We start from the raw sequence: 19,187 nt of genomic DNA, 5'->3' as shown, positions 1-19,187 counted from the left end.
TAAAAAAATGAGCAGGGAAAGATACAGCTGGGAGAGAACATAGTGGGTTTAAACCATCAGAAATGTACAATGACTAGACTGCAATCTGAATTTCTTCGAACATACTTCACATGTTAGGCCTCCACAAGATCAACAAAACAAGAGAAACTTGAGGTTGTGAACCTTGGTAGTTTTGGAACTATGTGAGCATCAGTGTACTAAATTAAGAATTTTAGTAGGGTTACGGCTAATTTCAAATCGCCATATCTTTCAAACCTTTTGCTTTGGTGCATTGAGGACTTAGTTTTGTACTGAATATCCATAACTTGTATAGGCAAGACTTGTTTAGTATTCTATTTCTTGGTCAGAGGAAATTTTTATGCAGTAATGAACAATCAAAACTGCTTCATTCAGCCAGAACTGCCATCCAGATCATGCTGATCACAGTTGTCTAGTTTTGGAAAGTTTCCTCTTTCCATTGAAGAGATTCTGAACAAGAAGTCATTATTCAGTCTTCTTCTATTATTATTGTTGTTGTCAAATGCTACCAGTGTGGTGCTCTGCTCTGTTCAATGTTGATATTTATCGGCTGCATGCGTGTGTTCCCTCTCTGTGCTGTCCCAGCTCTGCGCAGGTAGCTGACACAGCAGACCCTGAGAGAACCCCCAATGACCACAGACTCTAGTAAGATATGAAGGCACTTCGGCCTGGTTTATTGTCAAATGAAGCACAATGATAGTTCCCTCTAGACTTTACTCTACAGGACATACTACCAATATGTGCCCCCTGGCAATGGACTCAGCTCAGTCAGTGGCGGGACTTTCCACTGCCCCCTAGGCTGGACCAAGACACCGCCCCAGGGACGCATTCTTATACACAGGCACAAACAAGTTACATATCACTCCTGACGTATTGAGGTGCAACCCCTTTACGTAGCAAGGTACAACCCCACTACGTAGCAAGGTGCCGCCTCTCACCTTGTACATGTTGGTTTGAACAAAACAACTCTATCCATCATATTACCCTTTTGGCCCTGTCATTGGGATGGGTCAGCCTGTTCCTTGTTATCTGTATGGAATGTACAAGTATGCGAATGTTCTGATATCTGGTGTCCAGTACCTTTTAGGTATGTCTCTTTTTGCAGCATCAGCCCTCTCCTTGCCAGCTTCTGTGAGCAGGGCCTGCCTCTGGCTCACAGCTTAACCTTGCTTTGTGTTAGCAAAGTCTTGACCATTACTTTAGTTCAGGCCTTAGACCTCATACCGGGCCTCTGATACCAAGGGTTTATATCTCAGGGCCTCCTCTTACTATAATTATTATTCCCACATACACAAATATTATTAAAAATTAATTAAGGTTGCAGTAAACATGCAGAGACTCACCCCTGCGGCACCTCCTGCTGATCTCTGTCGGGAATTAGCTCATCCAGGTTCCGGAGCGCCCTTTGCAGGCCAGTGATCCACCTTACCACTGGCCCCCGTGTCCCTCGCAGGACCCCGGTGCCCCTTTCTCTGGGGTGCTGTCTCTCTGGCAGTAACTCCTCAGTCTCAGGGAACCCCCACCCAGTCCCCCCTCACCTCAGTCATAGGCTACTGCCAGTCCCCAACTAGCCCCTGTTCCCTGGAGCAGATTGCAGTATAAGCCACACATCACTGGCAAGAAGGATTTGGACCTGCTGCCTCTGTCTGCAACCTAGTGCCTCTATGGGGCCTTGGACAAGGCCCTGCAGCCTGGAGCTCCCCAGCCCCTTGGGTCTTTCCCCAGCCCTGCCTCCCTCTAGGTAACCTGAGCTTCCCAGCACCCAGGCCCCTCTCTCTCTCTGAAGGCAGAGAGAGACTGTCTGTGCTCCTGGCTCAAAGTCTTTTTATAGGGGTTGGCTGTGGTCTGTTTGGGGCATGGCTCCCAGCTGTGCCTACTTCCCCAGTCGGCCTGGGAGCTGCTTCCCCAGCCACAGCCCTCCGCTTCTCCGCTCCTTGGAGCTAAGACCAAAGTGCAGTGTCTGTTCTTATCAGTTTAATTTCTTCTGATGGACATCTACAACACCTGTCCTGAAGATGGAGTCTCCTGCTGCCATTTTTGAAAAAAAAAGATGCTGCCTTGAAGATATACTCCACTGCTGCTACTTTGGAAGACAATTCTTTCTCACCCTCAACTACATTCTCATCAGCCGCTGCTGCTCCTGCATTCTCTACTTTTCAGAAAGCTCAGCGGAAGCCTATCACGAAGACCACCCTTGGTGCCTCATGGAAGACCCGGACCACCAGCAAGGATGAAAAAATCAGCACCTGGCCGAAGAAAACCCCTGTGGATACCTCTGCAGGGAAACATAGCACCAGAAGGACAGCTCTTCGGGACCTCACATCCAGGAGCAAGAATATCTCACCAGCTCTTCAGGAGGAGGACCCCTGGAGAACCTCTCCCACTTCCCAGGACCCAGGATGCTGATCATTGCCCTGCTGGGAAGGATGCTACCAGAGGAGCTCCCCCGATGACCCAGGACCAGGATGCTGATCACTGCCCCACTGCTCCAGAGAGGGATGCTCCAGAAGGAACCACCTCCTCAACCTCAGACCCTGAAACTACTTACCACCTGGCTGTCCGGAGGAGGGCCGCTCAAAGGGGAATGCACTCCAGAGCCCAGGATCTTAATGCTGCACACTGTCCTTCCAGGCAAAGAGACATCATGGCCAGTGAGTCCAGCCCCGCCCAGGAGCGACCTCACCTCCTCAAGTTTACCTACCAGACCCAGAGGAATCACCTGGTGAGCCTTCCGGCACAACAGAGGTCCGCCCCACAGAGGGTGAGGCACAGGAAGATGACTGCATCTACCTCTAGTACTCACTCCCTACAGGTATCCTCCTCTGTCCCTTTTGCCTCCCCATCCATGGAGTCCAGACCCTCGGGGCCCTCAGCAAACACGTTTGCAAGACCTGCAACAAACAGATTGCTTTCCGGGGTAGCCGCTGCGATCTACCCTTTGAGACTCAAAAGAAATGTAAGTTCCATCAAACCACATGCAAGGGACCCCTCACGACTGCAAAGGTCAATCCCACTGACACCGTGAGGGTTCCAAACCTGACCCGCACCAATGGTCCGGCTTCAGCACTCCAGCCAGCATCCTCAGAGTCACAGCAGGTAAGGGGGGACCAACCGCCAACTGAGGGAAGCACAACCCCTGCCTCGAGGACTGACAATGCCACCAAAAGAACTATCCCTGTCTCCAGAATCCTCATACTGGACCCTCCTGCAAGGGGGATCACCACCACCTCACAAGTCAGCAACCTCACCAGACGTCTCAGCGACCTCATAGAAACCATCTGGCACAACACGGATACAAGACGGGGCAGTGCTCCCCCACAGGTAACCTCATGCTGCCCTGCCATAGGAGCAACTAGAACCAATCCCAGGCCACAAGGCGAGACCGAGCCAATGGAGGAGCCTTCTGCAGCCTCCAGATTCCATGGCCGGACCCCACCCCCGCAAGACCAACACCTCCTCCAAGGTTACCCAATGATCCTCCAACCGCCAAAAACCCCATGCCTCACTGAGGACCCCGCAGCTGGATATCACCCACAGAAGAACCAGAGCCATCCCCAGCACTTCCAGACATGACTGTACCCCCCCAAAGCCCAGCACCGGTGCTTCCAGAACCCCACTCCGTCCCGGAAGATCCAGTGCTGCCTTAGAGACACCAAGAGCTGACCTCCACACCGCACCATGACCCCTGCCCCAAGAACCCCGTGAACACCGTCCCCCAGTCTGAGGGACAACAAGGCCGCAGACTATCCCCACAGCACTTGAACCTGTGGAGACAATGCAGCAGGAGGAGCAACGGACAAGAGCGAGGGTCGCCAGGCCTTGGCAATCCGCCTGGATGGACGAGCTGGCAAAGGCTGAGGACTTCGAGAACTTTGACACTCTGAAGGACAGATTGACCACAGAACTGTCTGCAGAAATTACAGCCAGAAGGAGGGAACCCCACACAGACCACTCGCACAGACCACTCGCGGATTCCCTGTGCTGAGCCGTAGCAACACCACCAGAGAAGGTAGGAGAGGGGATGTTGGCCGCTGCTACGATCTGGTGGCTGCATCCCATATTCAGAAACTATACAGGATGAACAGGCCGGAAACCATGAGGGAGATCCTCAACGGGACCTCCTCCTACTGTGCCATCCAGCCCCAGGGGCTCTACTCCTACTTCAAGGATGTGTTTGATCACAAGGCCCAGACCAACTTGCAACACCCAGAGTGCCTTCTCCCACTACCCCGGATCGACCTCACAGAGGACCTAGAGAGAGATTTTTCCCCACAGGAAGTGCAGGCGAGGCTGACGAGGACCAAAAACACCGCCCCTGGAAAAGATGGCATCCGCTACCACCTGCTCAAGATGCGAGATCCCGGCTGCTTGGTGCTTGCTGCCATCTTCAACAAATGCAAGCAGTTCCATCACATTCCCCGCTCCTGGAAAAAGTCCATGACTGTGTTCATCCACAAAAAGGGTGAACGGGACGACCCTGGCAACTGGAGGCCCATCTCCCTCTGCTCCACCATCTACAAGCTGTATGCCAGCTGCCTCACAGCAAGGATCACAGACTGGTCAGTATGCGGGGGCGCCATCAGCTCAATGCCTGCTTCCACTTGCTGACATGTTTCGACGCCATGATAAGGAACATCACAGTGAATGCACTGCGTGACGCAACAGAGAAACGGATCAGCAGAGGCCCCTCCAACCAAGACATCATCACCTTCCTGAGCAGCTCTCTGGATGGGGAATTCAGATAGGATGGGCGCGACATCGCTTCACTGTGGTCCCGCACTGGCAACGCCATGCGTCACCTGAAGAAGCACATCGGCTGCTGCTAGGAGTGGTGCGAGGAGCACCAGGAGCTGGGAGTCTGGGTGCCACAGATCAGGTCCAATGACAACACCATCGTCACCCTGAGCTCCAGGGGCTTGCTGGAGAGGTCCCTGAAGGCTGCCATCCACTCGTTGTATGTGGAAACCCAGAAGCGTAAACCGGACCAGGGTAAAGCCTTTGAGTTGACCAGCAAGTGGGACACCAGCAACCACTTCCACGCTGGGGGCAGCTTCACCCGCTTCGCTATCTGGCTGTTCATCCACCGTGCCCAGCTCAACTGCGTCCTGCTCAACGGAGCCGTCCACCACGGGAACCGAGACAAGTGTTGCAGGAGGTGCGGCTACTCCAACGAGACCCTGCCCCACGTCTTGTGCAGCTGCAAATCCCACTCCAGAGCCTGGCAGCTGCGCCACAATGCCATCCAGAACCGCCTGGTGAAAGCCATCGCACCACGCCTGGGGGAGATCTCCGTGAACTGCACCATCCCCAGTACCGACAGCCAGCTACGACCTGACGTCATCGTCACTGATGAGGCCCAGAAAAAGATCATCCTCATCAATGTCACTGTCTCCTTTGAGAACAGGACCCCAGCATTTCATGAAGCCCGAGATCGTAAGCTGGAAAAGTACGCCCCCCTAGCTGACACCCTGTGAGCTAAGGGCTACGAGGTGTAGATGGACACCCTGATCGTCAGAGCCCTGGGCACCTGGGACCCCTGCAACAAGCGAGTGCTGCAGACCTGCAGGCTCGGTCGACACTACACGTGGCTCATGCGGAACCTCATGGTCTCAGACACCATCTGATGGTACAGGGACATCTACATCGAGCACATCACTGCCCACTGACAGTACCAGGGAGTGTGAGCCAGAGTGACATTGTTCTTCAACTATGAGAAAGGGACCAAGACACTTTCTCCATTGGATTATATGAACTGGAACCATAAACTCCCTGAACATTAAATCTCACCAAATGAGGGTCAATCCGTCCTCATCATCATATCCGTCCTCATCATCATATCCACTCCACACCCAAACATAGCCACTTTATGAACTTCATACCCTCATATCTCAATGTCTGTACTTGGAACCATCAACCTTTTACCCCCAATCAGAGATATTACAGATTATGTATTCTCTATGCCACCTGATCTTAAACCAATTTTGCACCATCGATAATCTGTATGTTATTCCCTGATAACCAGAAATTTCTATGTTTAATCTCTGTACCGTTCACTTTTTTTTTTAACATCATCTTAATACAAATTTTAAATGATTCTGTTTGGTGCACTGCACCTTTACTTGTAAGAAGTCTGCCTGCCTACCTGCCTGCTAGAGTTTGGAGGTTCATACATGGTTAGGGACACACACACTGCTTTGGATTTTTTTTAATAACTGAAAATCAAAATAATCTAGACTCAAAGTGGACACTCTGGAACACCTGTGTATGGAAAAGCCTTATTCCCCATTCTTTACCCCAATCATGCCAATGGACTCTGTGCATTTCAGATACATTCAAGGCAACCAGATCAGCAGAAGGAAAATATCATACAGCTGGAATGTTTCTTACATTGATTCAATAGAGGATTGCATACAACAAATAGCTCCACGAGCTACAAAACAATAACAGTGCTTGATTGCTACGATCAACCACCTGTAATCATCTTTGTAGACAACTTCATGCGATTTTCTATGAATAAAAATGTCCTTCCTGTTCATACTGTATCAGTCTCATAAAGGTTCATTTTCAAATCATAAGGATAGTTGAACAAAGCAAAATCCATCTGGTACAGCTTTTTGATTTTTTCAATTTGCTCTGAGATCAGCTTTCTGAGATATTCTAAGGTGATATCACCACTAGTACGTTTCTCTGAGCTATGTGTCTTAAAGTTAGGGTAGTGCAGATCCTCTGGGGCTCCAATGTTCCTGAGAACAAGTTCAGAATCTTGCTCCAAGGTCTCAAACTCCCCCAGGATGTCACAGTGAATGTTGCAAGGATCACAGAGTAGAAACACTGGTTTCCAATGAATATCCAAATGTTCTTGTTTTTTTGTCAGAATAAAGTTAACAAACTCCTGGAAAGTCACCTTTTCAGATGAATTTTTGTTTTTCCTGAACATGGCCTTCATCTCATTTGCCACAGTGACACTATGGTATGGCTCAGAGTGCAGAAGCTTGTCTCTGTAAGCTGAAACCAACCGTTCCAGGGGATCTCTGGTGAACATCACTTTGGTTTAACTGGTCAGCAATTTATCCTAGTAGTCAGAAAGGTAAGAACTCAGCCTCTTTAACAGTGGGGTACGGTGGATGAGGTCCTGTTGGACTTTGTCAGCCTTTCTGCTCAGGTTCATTGTGAGGAGAATGATTATTTTCTTCCAGTTGGAGCAGCCCACCTTAGGCACCTCACAGTAGATGAACTTTTGGTTATGTTCCACAAAGATCTGTTTTGCAACATTATGTTTCAGTTTTCTTTTTTGAATGAGAAAGGTTGTTCATCAGGCAGATGGAGTTCAGCATGTCTCTGCGATAGACTTGACTCATCAGTCAATCTTCCTTAGGAACTGGAAAAGAAGAGTGTGCAAGAAAGGAAGATACACCACCAGTTTAAAGTAATTTAACGGAATTCTCTTTTCATTCAGAAAATGAATTAACTCAGATTAATCACTTGTGGAACTAAAATAGCAGCTCATGATTAACATGAATCTCTGGTTCACTGTCACTTGTCTACACTGTTACAGGCATGCAACACAAGCTACCATGATTATTAAAAGGCTTGTTAGAAGGAGAACATGGGAAATGAATGGCAGGAGCAATATTCATAGGGAGAATCCTGCCATGCATCTTCAAACACTTAACTTCAGTGGCAAATGTGGCTTTTTGTGAGTTTCTCTTCCCTACACATGTCAGGATAACAAAGAATCTGACAGGACAGGCCCCTCAGATATTTTATTTGTATTATTTATACATGCACCTTCGTTGTGCTACATATTTTATATGCTCCAAAAAGATGGTCACAGTTCCAAGAAATGAAAAATCCTTCTATCTATATATTCTTTACTTACTCATCATTTCTGTTTGCTTCCTGTAGAATACTCCAGAAAGAAGACTTCCAAAAATGAAATTTAGGACAAGGAAAATGAACACCTTCCGGAGCACCTTGTCCACCATGTTTTCCCAGGAAGGAGAAGGAAGTGGCCTTTGTGTAAGGAATCTGTCTTCCTAGCTACAAGAAAATGAGAGACAGTTTATTGTTTGAATTTTCCTACAAAAATATCACATGCTACACAGAGTGTAAGAGATCAGAGTCAGTGAGGTGCAGGAATGTGCTGTAGAGGGAACATGAGAATGCCCCTACTGGGTCAAACCAAAGGTCCATGTAGCCAGTACCCTGTCTTCCGACAGTGGCCAATGTCAGGTGCCCCCGAGGGAATGAACAGAACAGGTAATCATCAAATGATCCATCCCCCATCACTCATTCCTAGTTTCTGGCAAACAGAGGCTAAGGACACCTGGCTCATAGCCATTGATCGACCAATCCTCCATGAACTTATCTAGGTTTTTTTTTAACTCTGTTATGGTCTTGGCCTTCACAACATCCTCTGGCTAGGAGTTCCACAGGTTGACTGTTCGTTGTGTGAAGAAATGCTTCATTTTATTTGTTTTAACCCTGCTGCATATTAATTTCTTTTGGTGACCCCTAGTTCTTGTGTTATGAGAAGGAGTAAAAAACACTTGCTTATCTACTTTGTCTATACCAGTCATGATTTTATAGACCTCAATTATATCTCCCCTTAGCCGTCCCTTTTCCAAGCTGAAAAGTCCCAGTCTTATTAATCTATCCTCATATGGAAGCCGTTCCATACCCCTAATAATTTTTGTTGCCTTTTTCTGAACCTTTTCCAATTCCAACATATCTTTTTTGAGATGGGGCAACCACATCTGCACATTGTATTCAAGATGTGGATGTACCACGGTTTTATATAGAGGCAACATGATATTTTCAGGCCTATTATCTATCCCTTTCTTAATTATTTCCAGCATGCTGATCACTTTTTTGACTGCCACTGAACATTGAATGGATGTTTTCAGAGAACTATCCACAATGATGCCAAGATCTCTTTCTTGAGTGATAGCAGCCCATTTAGGCCCCATTATTTTATATGTATAGTTGGGATTATGCTTTCCAATGTGCATTACTTTGCATTTATCAACATTAAATTTCATCTGCCATTTTGTTGCCCAGTCACCCAGTTTTGCGAGCTCTTCGCAGTCTGCCTGGATCTTAACTATCTTTAGTAATTTTGTATCATCTGCAAATTTTGCCACCTCACTCTTTACCCTTTTTTCCAGATCATTTAGAAATATGTTGAATAGGACTGGGCCCAGTACAGACCCTTGGGGGACACCACTATTTACCTCTCTCCATTCTGAAAACTGACCACTTATACCTACCCTTTGTTTCCTATCTTTTAACCAGTTACCAATCCATGAGAGCACCTTCCCTCTTATCCTGTGGCAGCTTACTTTGTGTAAGAGCCTTTAGTGAGGGACCTTGTCAAAGGCTTTCTGATAATCTAAGAATACTATATATCCACTGGATCCCCTTAGTCCACATGCTTGTTGACCCCCTAAAATAATTCTAGTAGGTTGGTGAGGCATGATTTCCCTTTACTAAAACCATGTTGACTCTTCTTCAACAAATTATGTTCCTCTATATGTCTGACAATATTGTTCTTTATTATAGTTTCAATCAGTTTTCCCAGTACTGAAGTCAGGCTTATAGGCTTGTAATTGCCGGGATCACTTCTGGAGCCCTTTTTAAAAATTGGTGTCACATTAGCTATCCTCCAGTCATCTGGTACAGAAGCTGATTTAAATGATAGGTTACAGACTACAGTTAGTAGTTCTGCAATTTCACATTTGAATTCCTTCAGAACTCTTGGGTGAATACCAGCTGGTCCTGGTGACTTATTTTGTTGTTTAATGATACCTCAACCTGGGACAGTTCCTCAGATTTGTCACCTAAAAAGAATGGCTCAGGTTTGGGAATCTACCTCACATTCTCAGCCATGAAGACCAATGCAAAGAATTCATTTAGTTTCTCCGCAATGACCTTATTGTCCTTTAGTGCTCCTTTAGCACCTCGATCATCCAGTGGCCCCACTGGTTGTTTAGCAAGCTTCTTGCTTCTAATGTACTTTAAAAAAATTTGCTATTACTTTTTGAGTCTTTGGCTAAATATTCCTCAAATTCTTTTTTCACCTTCCTAATTGTGTTTTTACAATTCCCTTGCCAGAATTTATGCTCCTTTCTATTCTCCTCACTAGGATTTAACTTCTACTTTTGAAAGGATGCCTTTTTGCCTCTCACTGCTCCTTTTACTTTGTTATTTAGCCAGAGTGGCTCTTTTTTGGTTCTCTTACTATGTTTTTTAGTTTGGGTATACCTTTAAGTTGAGCCTCTATTATGATGTCTTTAGAAAGTGTCCATGCAGCTTGCAGAGATTTCACTCTTGGCACTGCACCTTTTAATTTCTGTTTAACTAATTTTCTTATTTTTGTGTAGTCTCGCTTTCGGAAATTAAATGCTACAGCGTTGGGCCACTGTTGTGTTTTTCATGCCACAGGGATATTAAATGTAATTATATTATGGTCACTATTACCAAGCGGCCCAGCCATATTCACCTCTTGGACCAGATCCTGTGCTCCACTTAGGACTAAATCAAGAATTGCCTCTCCTCTGGCAGGTTCCAGGACCAGCTGCTCCAAGAAGCAGTCATTTAAGATGTCAAGAAACTTTATCTCTGCATCCCATCCTGAGGTGACATGTACCCAGTCAGTTTGGGGATTATTGAAATCCCCCATTATTATTATTGAGTTTTTTTATTTTAATTGCCTCTCTAATCTCTGTGAGCATTTCACTGCCACTATCACTATCACTATCACCCCCGCCTCCGCCTGATTGCTAGGAGAGCCAGGAGACTGCTAACGTCATCGCCGCACTTCTTGCAGTTGATCAAACTGGCCCTTCAGTTTTTTGTATAATAAACGGAGTGCCTACCTCTTGCTTAATAGATACTGGAGCCTCGCGTTCCACTCTTCGGGTGCAAGATTTCCCTTCAGCACCCCGTTCCTCAGAAGTTATTAATGCCATCGGTGTGGGAAATACTCCCATTCCCCACCCTGTTTCCACTCCTTTGTCAGTCTCAATCGGCCCTCTCACTGAGCACCATGCGTTTCTCCTCAGTCCGTGCTCCCCTGCTAATTTGTTGGGAAAGGATTTGTTGTGTAAATTAAAAGGTGCACTATCTATTGCTCCCCGGAGGGGGTGTTTCTGGAAGTGCCTGATCCCGTGCAGAACAAAGTTTTAGCCCTGTTACATGAGGAACAAGCTCCTGTAGGGGACATCGACTCCAGCCCTTCCTTGTTGCAACAGGAACTGTTGGCCAAGGTCTCGCCTACACTGTGGACTGAACATGCCAACCAGGTTGGGCGTATTGGCTCTGCTCAGCCGGTCGAGATTCGTTTAAACCCAGCAAAGCCTCTTCTCAAAATTCGGCAGTATCCATTGTCTAAACAAGCTGAGGACGGAATCCGCCCTGTAATTTCGGCCTTGCTTGAGCAGGGAGTTATTGTGCCAACTGTCAGTAAATGTAACTCCCCAATTCTGCCTGTGCTTAAACCAGGCAAACAAACCTGGCGGTTTGCACAGGACCTCCGAGCCATTAATGCTGCTGTACTTCCGACTTTCCCTGTGGTCCCGAACTCGGCCACAATTCTTTCCTGCATTCCCCCAACCGCGCAGTATTTTTCTGTAATTGATTTGTGCTCTGCTTTTTTTTCCATTCCGATTCATGAAAATAGTCAATTTCTATTCGCTTTTACTTATCAGGGATCCCAGTACACCTGGACCCAGTTGCTGCAAGGCTATACTGAGTCTCCTACCATTTTTTCTCGAATATTAAAAAAGGATCTGGATGATATTCGGTTCCCAATGGGCTCAGTTCTAGTCCAGTGTTTGGATGACTTATTATTGGCATCTGAGTTTTTAGAAGCCTCTAAAACGGACACATTGGTCTTGCTCCACGCTTTAGCCCAAAAGGGGCACAAGGTGTTCAAAGCTAAATTACAGCTCTGCTCCCTTGTGGTGCATTATCTGGGACATGATATTTCTATGAGCAAGCGAGGCTTGTCCTCCTCGCGCACTCAAGCCATTTTGCAGGTACCCAAGCCACTTACTAAAAAACAAATGCCAGGATTTCTTGGCATGGCAGATTATTGCCGGCAGTGGATCCCAGGCTATGCCTCTCTTGTTCGCCCTTTGCAAAACCTAACCCTAAATAAAATCTCTGACCCTATTCCCTGGGATGAGCATGCGGAGGAAGCATTTCAACAGGTTAAAGGTGCACTGGCTCAGGCCCCAGCCCTAGGCCTCCCTAATTATACCAAACCGTTTACCCTTTATTGCCATGAAAAGGAGGGTTCGGCTCAGGGGGTTCTTACACAATTACATGGGGATAAACACAGACCCGTCGCCTATTTCAGCTCTTCTTTAGATCCTGTGGCAGCGGGTCTGCCCCCATGTCTCAGATCCGTAGCTGCTGCTGCAACGCTTGTAGAAGCGTCTGCTTCTCTTATATTGGGGAGCCCCTTAACAGTAGCTGTTCCCCATGCCGTTACGGCCCTCCTTACCAAAGGCAAGACTCAGCATCTCTCAAATTCCCGGCTTACAAAGTATGAAATGGTCCTTTTAAATGCTGTAAATGTTAGCTTGGTTAGATGCTCGGTACTAAACCCCGCCTCCCTCTTGCCCACGGCAGAGGATGGCGAACCGCATGACTGCCTTCTTGTAACTGCTGAGCTTTCTACCCCTAGACCTGACCTGCAGGATGTTCCCCTACAGAACCCTGACTTAATTCTTTTGTTGATGGCTCCTGCCTTAGAGACTCAGCTGGCTGACTTGTGACAGGTTATGCTGTGTGCAATCTACATGACACCATAGAGGCCTTCTCTCTTCCAGCAGCTAAATCTGCCCAGGTTGCGGAGCTGTTTGCCCTTACTAAAGCCTGTCACTTGGCAGTCGGAACTACTGTTACTATTTATACCAACTCCCGATACCCCTTCGGGGTAGTGCATGATTATGGACAGCTATGGAAATACAGGGGTTTCCATACCTCTAGCGGGACACCCATCAGATATGGCCCATATGTTGATACTTTACTATGTGCTCTTCAATTACCCTCGGCTATTGCTGTTGTTAAATGTTCAGCCCATCAGAAACCCTGCAATGACATTACACGAGGAAATGCCCTGGCAGATGCTGCTGCCAGGCAGGCGACCCTTTCCGGGTCTCCGGCTGCCTTTGGAAACAGTTCTCTTTGTCTGCTTCAGCCCTTCCCCGCGGCCGGCTCCCTGTCAGACCTTGCACATATGCAGGAGTCGGCATCTCAGAAGGAGAAGAATAGCTGGAAGCAGGCAAAATGCCATCCGAACTCGGACGATGCCTTGTGGTGCGCCCCTGACAGTCGCCTGGTTGCGACCCAGGCTTTGCTTCCATACCTTGCTCGCTTGGCCCATGGCTTAGCTCACGTGAGCAAGGGAGGAATGATTGCATCAGTAACACGGCATTGATATGCCCCAAAATTTTCAAGCATGGCTCAGCAATATTGTAATTCTTGCCCTATCTGCCTGGCACATAACAGTGGAAAACCAGTCTGGACTAGCCAGGTGGCCCACCCTACACCATGGCGGCCTTTTGTAAATATTCAAATTGATTTTATCAGTCTACCAAAATGCTGCTCCAATGAGTATGTGTTAGTGTGCATCTGTATGTATTCTGGGTGGGTTGAAGCCTACCCTTGTGCAAAAGCTGATTCCATTACAGTTGCAAAGAAACTGTTAAAGGATTTAATTCCCCGGTTCGGATTACCTGTCTCTAACAACAGTGACAGAGGCACCCACTTTACAGGCAAAGTCATGCAGCAAATCTGCAAGGCTCTCAATATAGTACAGCACCTGCACTGCGCCCACCACCCCCAAAGTGCGGGGGCAGTGGAATGAAAGAATGGGGAGCTGAAAACAAACTTGCCAAGCTTTGTGCTGAGTCAGGCCTTAAATGGCCAGATGCTCTGCCTCTGGCTCTAATGCAAATGAGAAATACCCCATGCGGAAACATGGCTTATCCCCACGCGAAATTCTTATGGCACGGCCCATGAGAATGCCTGTTTCCCCACCCCTGCTCCCCAGTCAAGTGAATTTACAGTTAAATGACTAAACTGTTTTAGATTATTGCAGATCACTAATTTGCCATGTCAGATTTGTTCACTTGCAGGTCCAAAGCTCCTTGCCCGATCCGGCGGAGACTGAGTGCCATCCTTTACAGCCTGGAGACTGGGTTTATCTCAAGGTCCACCAGCGCAAGTCTTCCCTGGAACCCGGTGGAAGGGTCCATATCAAGTTTTGTTAACCACCCATACCGCGGTGAAGTGCCAAGGGCTCGCCAGTTGGGTCCATGCTTCTCACTACAAAAAGATTTCAATGCCTTTGGACTTTACCAGCAAACCCTACAGCCCCGCGAATCAGGACCAAGGTGTTAAAGAAACTCTTCCTCCACCTGAGCCCCTCGCAACACCTAATACACCAAGAAAGGAACTAAGATATAATCTCAGAACCCACTCGAAAACCTAAAGGAAGGGGGTTGTAGGGCCTCTGTTGAACTGTTCTTGCTATGGCTGGGCTAGAAACTGCAATGCAAAATCCCGCCATGGTATGAAGGTTGTTAATGCTCTCTTGTTGTTTTATCTGTGTAATCATATTTCTTTTGAATTGGTTACCTTTCAAAGTTCACAGTACCTTCATGTATCCCTGGATGCCCAGAGGGACCGGTACTCCGGGGCTTTTTTTAGGGGTAGGAAGGAGTGGTGTGACCCTTCCTGCGCCTAGAAACTGCCCTAAGGTGCCACTAGACCTCCCACTGCATGGAACCAGACCAGTCTCAGCCCCGGAGAAAAGGACTGTGCGATCAGTAGCAAAGCAACAGGAGAGGAAGTCCCTGACTGTCAAGGACGTTGAAAGTTGGCCGTGGTATAAAAGATGTAACATCATCACTTGGCAAGGAAGTACTTGTGGCGGGGGGACTGGCAATGTGGCATGGATTGGTATTTGGGATTCATCCCTGTTCCCTCACAATGTAAGCCACCACAAGTGCCGTACCCGTGTCAGACTATCCCTGAATTGTTAGATAGCCCTAAAACTTCCCATGCAACCCCTCCCCCACCCAACCCTTCCCCACCTACTTCCCCAAACAATACCCATAGCAAGGCCCGCCCTCACTTTGACTTCACAACAGGCAAAACCTCGACTATTTTGCAGTGGCCCCGACCATCCCTCTCCAGTAATTTGTTTTTTTATTGTGCAACTAGGTTATTTTTTTCAATTCAAAATCTCCTTTACGAACAGGTGGTGGAATGGGAAACCTTTGGAATGGTATATATCTTCTTTGTAAACATAACCACAAACTCTGACCGCAATTGGCGGACTTCGCATTCCTGTAAAACCATTTATTTCGTTAATTATTAGCGCAATAATGTAGATTATGTGCTCATCCCAGGTCTTTGCTCTACTCATGATACACAGGATTCTACATGCTTTCTAGTCACCCAGGTAACCAGAACTTCTGTATACACACAAAGAGTTTGTTCTTCCACCGTTGCCTTCAGCTGTATGGAGGAACTTCCTCTTACCAAAAATATAACCTGCGCCTTAATTCAGTAGACCCCTGCTCTCACAGCCAATGTCTCCTTATCTAAAAAAGGCATTAAGGTGCATGATCAGCAACTATGGTACGAACCTACGGGAAAACCAGACTCGACAGAATTTAAATGGACCATATTAAATGCCACTCTGGGAACTATTAGGTTTTCCCTTCCCCTAACCCATTTCCAAATTACTGCTACGTACCCTAACTGTTCCCGAGGGGTGGCCCTAAGGCTGGCGCAGCAGCAGGCCTGGAGTACTACCAGGGGAAAGAGGGAAATAACCGACACCCTGTGGCTGGGAGCAAATAGTGCTGCTTCTGCTTGGAATATTTATAAAACCCAGTAACACGAGGGTAGACTAGGACAACTGGAACAGGCCGCAGGCTTTATTAGTGGGGCACAGGTTGCCGGAGTACGGGCTGGGGTGGGTGAATTACATGTGGTCTCCATCCTTAGTGCCATCACCCAAAATGTCTTAAGACAAATGATCCTGCAAGCCACTGAGGCGGGAAAGGCATTGCAGTGGGACCATGCTTGCTCTGAGGTACAGGATTTCCTTAATTTTCAGCTGGCCTCCATTCAAGAAGATCTCAAGCACCAGACCTGGCCCACTGCCCTTACTGGTGCTTCAGGTGTACCATCACACTTGTGCCAATGGAGACACACTTGGAAGTTCTCTGGGTGGAAATGCTTGGGCTCCCAGTGCTTCTTCCAGGCCTATGGTCCTGTGAAGGGAGTGTGGGCTCCCACATTCCGCATTCTCCCTGGTCCTTGGGCCGGTTGTTTATGGGATTGGGTGATCCACCGAGACGTTTGGGAAATAACCCCCCCCCCCAGGGCCCTAACTGCTTCTTGGTCAGTGCCACAGCAATAACACCTGATCTCTGGGTAGGTCTGGGTAATCTATGGATGTATTGGCCTCTAGAACCTCCACAACTCCAGTGCATGTGAAAACTTAGACCCGGTGAAATCGTTACTGTCCACCAACATGTGTGTTGGGAAGGTAGCGGAAATATAACAACCCTCGCCTCTCAACCCCTCAGTCGGGCCAACAACAGCTGTGTCACTATTAATTCATCTGTCTTGCAAAATACAGCCTTTAACTTAATCACAGCCACGCGCACTCATAATATGTTTTGGCCCGCAGGCAAATCATACAACGTTTCCTTGCATTTCCAGGTTCCCTTTAATTGGACAGCTATAGTTCCAGATCATTTTCATACCTTACTGTCCCTTCTACCAGAAGTCCAAATGATCTCCCGGTTACAGGAACAGTCCCATCTCATTGAGATTATGTATTAGGCCGAACTCAATGCCTTCCGAACAGCTCATAAGGTTACCACTCTCAGTGTGACTACAGATATTTTGTGTTTGGTTACAAGGGCCCTCCAGCCATCCCATGATCATGATTATCTTCTGTGGGGATTAGTGGGAGGAGGGCTGTTATTAACTATTTGTTTTTGTTCCTGTTGCTGTAGAGCATGTTGCCCCTGCCCAATATCCACTCTATGTGCTCCGCCGCAACTAGTTGCACTGCGTTCTATAAGGGAAGAAGACCCCAGCCCAACAGACTGCAACAATAACCCTCCTTATGTAGAAATTCAAACTTTAATGGACATCCAGGTTTAAATATTTGATGCCGTAAGAGGCATCAAAAGGAGGGAATGATAGGGAATGTAAACCCCCCCCCTCCAGCATTGTTAGATAAGATTTGCTATTATTTTATAGTTAAATGAACTTTGCAATTGTTTTTGCCGGCCCCTGTGTGTAGGCTCCGGGCTCTAACTAAACAAATGCTAAATAAAACCGGTTTTGTTTGTCTGGATCCCGAAGCCTGCGTATGGGTTTATCAGCATACTCAGCATTAAGGTATGAAGAAATAGGGTATGACACACTGACAAAAGAGGAACTGGGAGGAGGACAGAAGGTCCCTTGGGGGCCAGCACAGCTTTAGGCAAGTATAGTGTGGCAAATATTGCTTACTTAGGTAACCGCAGGGAGGGGACACAAAATGACCAGCACAATCACTGCCAGAACACATGAAACATGTTGAAATAGCTTGCTGATTTGCAATATTTTATACCAGATACAGTGCACATGAAACATGTTGAAATAGCTTGTTGATTTGCAATATTTTATGCCAGTTATGGTAAAATATTAATCTTAATTTGCAGTGTTAGCAATATTAACCCAAATATGGGCATGCTTATATGTGACGTTTTGCGGTTTTAACCTTTATAAGCTTGGTGAAAATTGTCAAGGGGAGAGCAGCCTACCTCTTGTGAGGAGAATGATGATTTTTTTCCAGTTGGAGCAGCCCACCTTGGGCACCTCACAATAGATGAACTTGTGGTTATGTTCCACAAAGATCTGTTTTGCAACATTATGTTTCAGTTTGCTTTGTGAATGAGAAAGGTTGTTCATCAGGCAGATGGAGTTCAGTATGTCTCTGCGATAGACTTGACTTATCAGCCAATCTTCCTTAGGAACTAGAAAAGAAGATGTGTGCAAGAAAGGAAGATACACCACCAGTTTAAAGTAATTTCACGGAATTCTCTTTTCATTCAGAAAATGAATTAACTCAAATTAATCACTTGTGGAACTAAAATAGCAGCTCATGATTAACATGAATCTCTGGTTCACTGTCACTTGTCTACACTGTTACAGGCATGCAACACAAGCTACCATGATTATTAAAAGGCTTGTTAGAAGGAGAACATGGGAAATGAATGGCAGGAGCAATATTCTTAGGGAGAATCCTGCCATGCATCTTCAAACACTTAACTTCAGTGGCAAATGTGGCTTTTTGTGGGTTTCTCTTCCCTACACATGTCAGGATAACAAAGAATCTGACAGGACAGGCCCCTCAGATATTTTATTTGTATTATTTATACATGCACCTTCGTTGTGCTACATATTTTATATGCTCCAAAAAGATGGTCACAGTTCCAAGAAATGAAAAATCCTTCTATCTATATATTCTTTACTCATCATTTCTGTTTGCTTCCTGTAGAATACTCCAGAAAGAAGACTTCCAAAAATGAAATTTAGGACAAGGAAAATGAACACCTTCCGGAGCACCTTGTCCACCATGTTTTCCCAGGAAGGAGAAGGATGTGGCCTTTGTGTAAGGAATCTGTCTTCCTAGCTACAAGAAAATGAGAGACAGTTTATTGTTTGAATTTTGCTACAAAAATATCACATGCTACACAGAGTGTAAGAGATCAGAGTCAGTGAGGTGCAGGAATGTGCTGTAGAGGGAACATGAGAATGCCCCTACTGGGTCAAACCAAAGGTCCATGTAGCCAGTACCCTGTCTTCCGACAGTGGCCAGTGTCAGGTGCCCCCGAGGGAATGAACAGAACAGGTAATCATCAAATGATCCATCCCCCATCACTCATTCCTAGTTTCTGGCAAACAGAGGCTAAGGACACCTGGCTCATAGCCATTGATCGACCAATCCTCCATGAACTTATCTAGGTTTTTTTTTAACTCCGTTATGGTCTTGGCCTTCACAACATCCTCTGGCTAGGAGTTCCACAGGTTGACTGTTCGTTGTGTGAAGAAATGCTTTATTTTATTTGTTTTAAACCTGC

At 46.7% G+C, this 19,187-nt stretch overlaps 1 protein-coding gene across 1 annotated transcript; it reads right to left on the bottom strand.

Moving 5' to 3' along the window:
- Positions 1–6,550: 6,550 nt before the first annotated feature.
- LOC115651659 (carbohydrate sulfotransferase 9-like) lies at positions 6,551–18,684 on the bottom strand. Its single transcript, XM_030562765.1, is given in 3 exon segments — positions 6,551–7,237; positions 17,923–18,080; positions 18,579–18,684. Coding segments are annotated over 3 exon segments (951 nt in total).
- Positions 18,685–19,187: the final 503 nt, after the last annotated feature.

Source organism: Gopherus evgoodei, chromosome 4 (assembly GCF_007399415.2).
Source record: "Gopherus evgoodei ecotype Sinaloan lineage chromosome 4, rGopEvg1_v1.p, whole genome shotgun sequence".
Lineage (NCBI taxonomy): Eukaryota > Metazoa > Chordata > Testudines > Testudinidae > Gopherus > Gopherus evgoodei.
The sequence above is the reverse complement of the archived record's forward strand: the minus strand, read 5'-3'. Positions and strand labels throughout refer to the sequence as shown.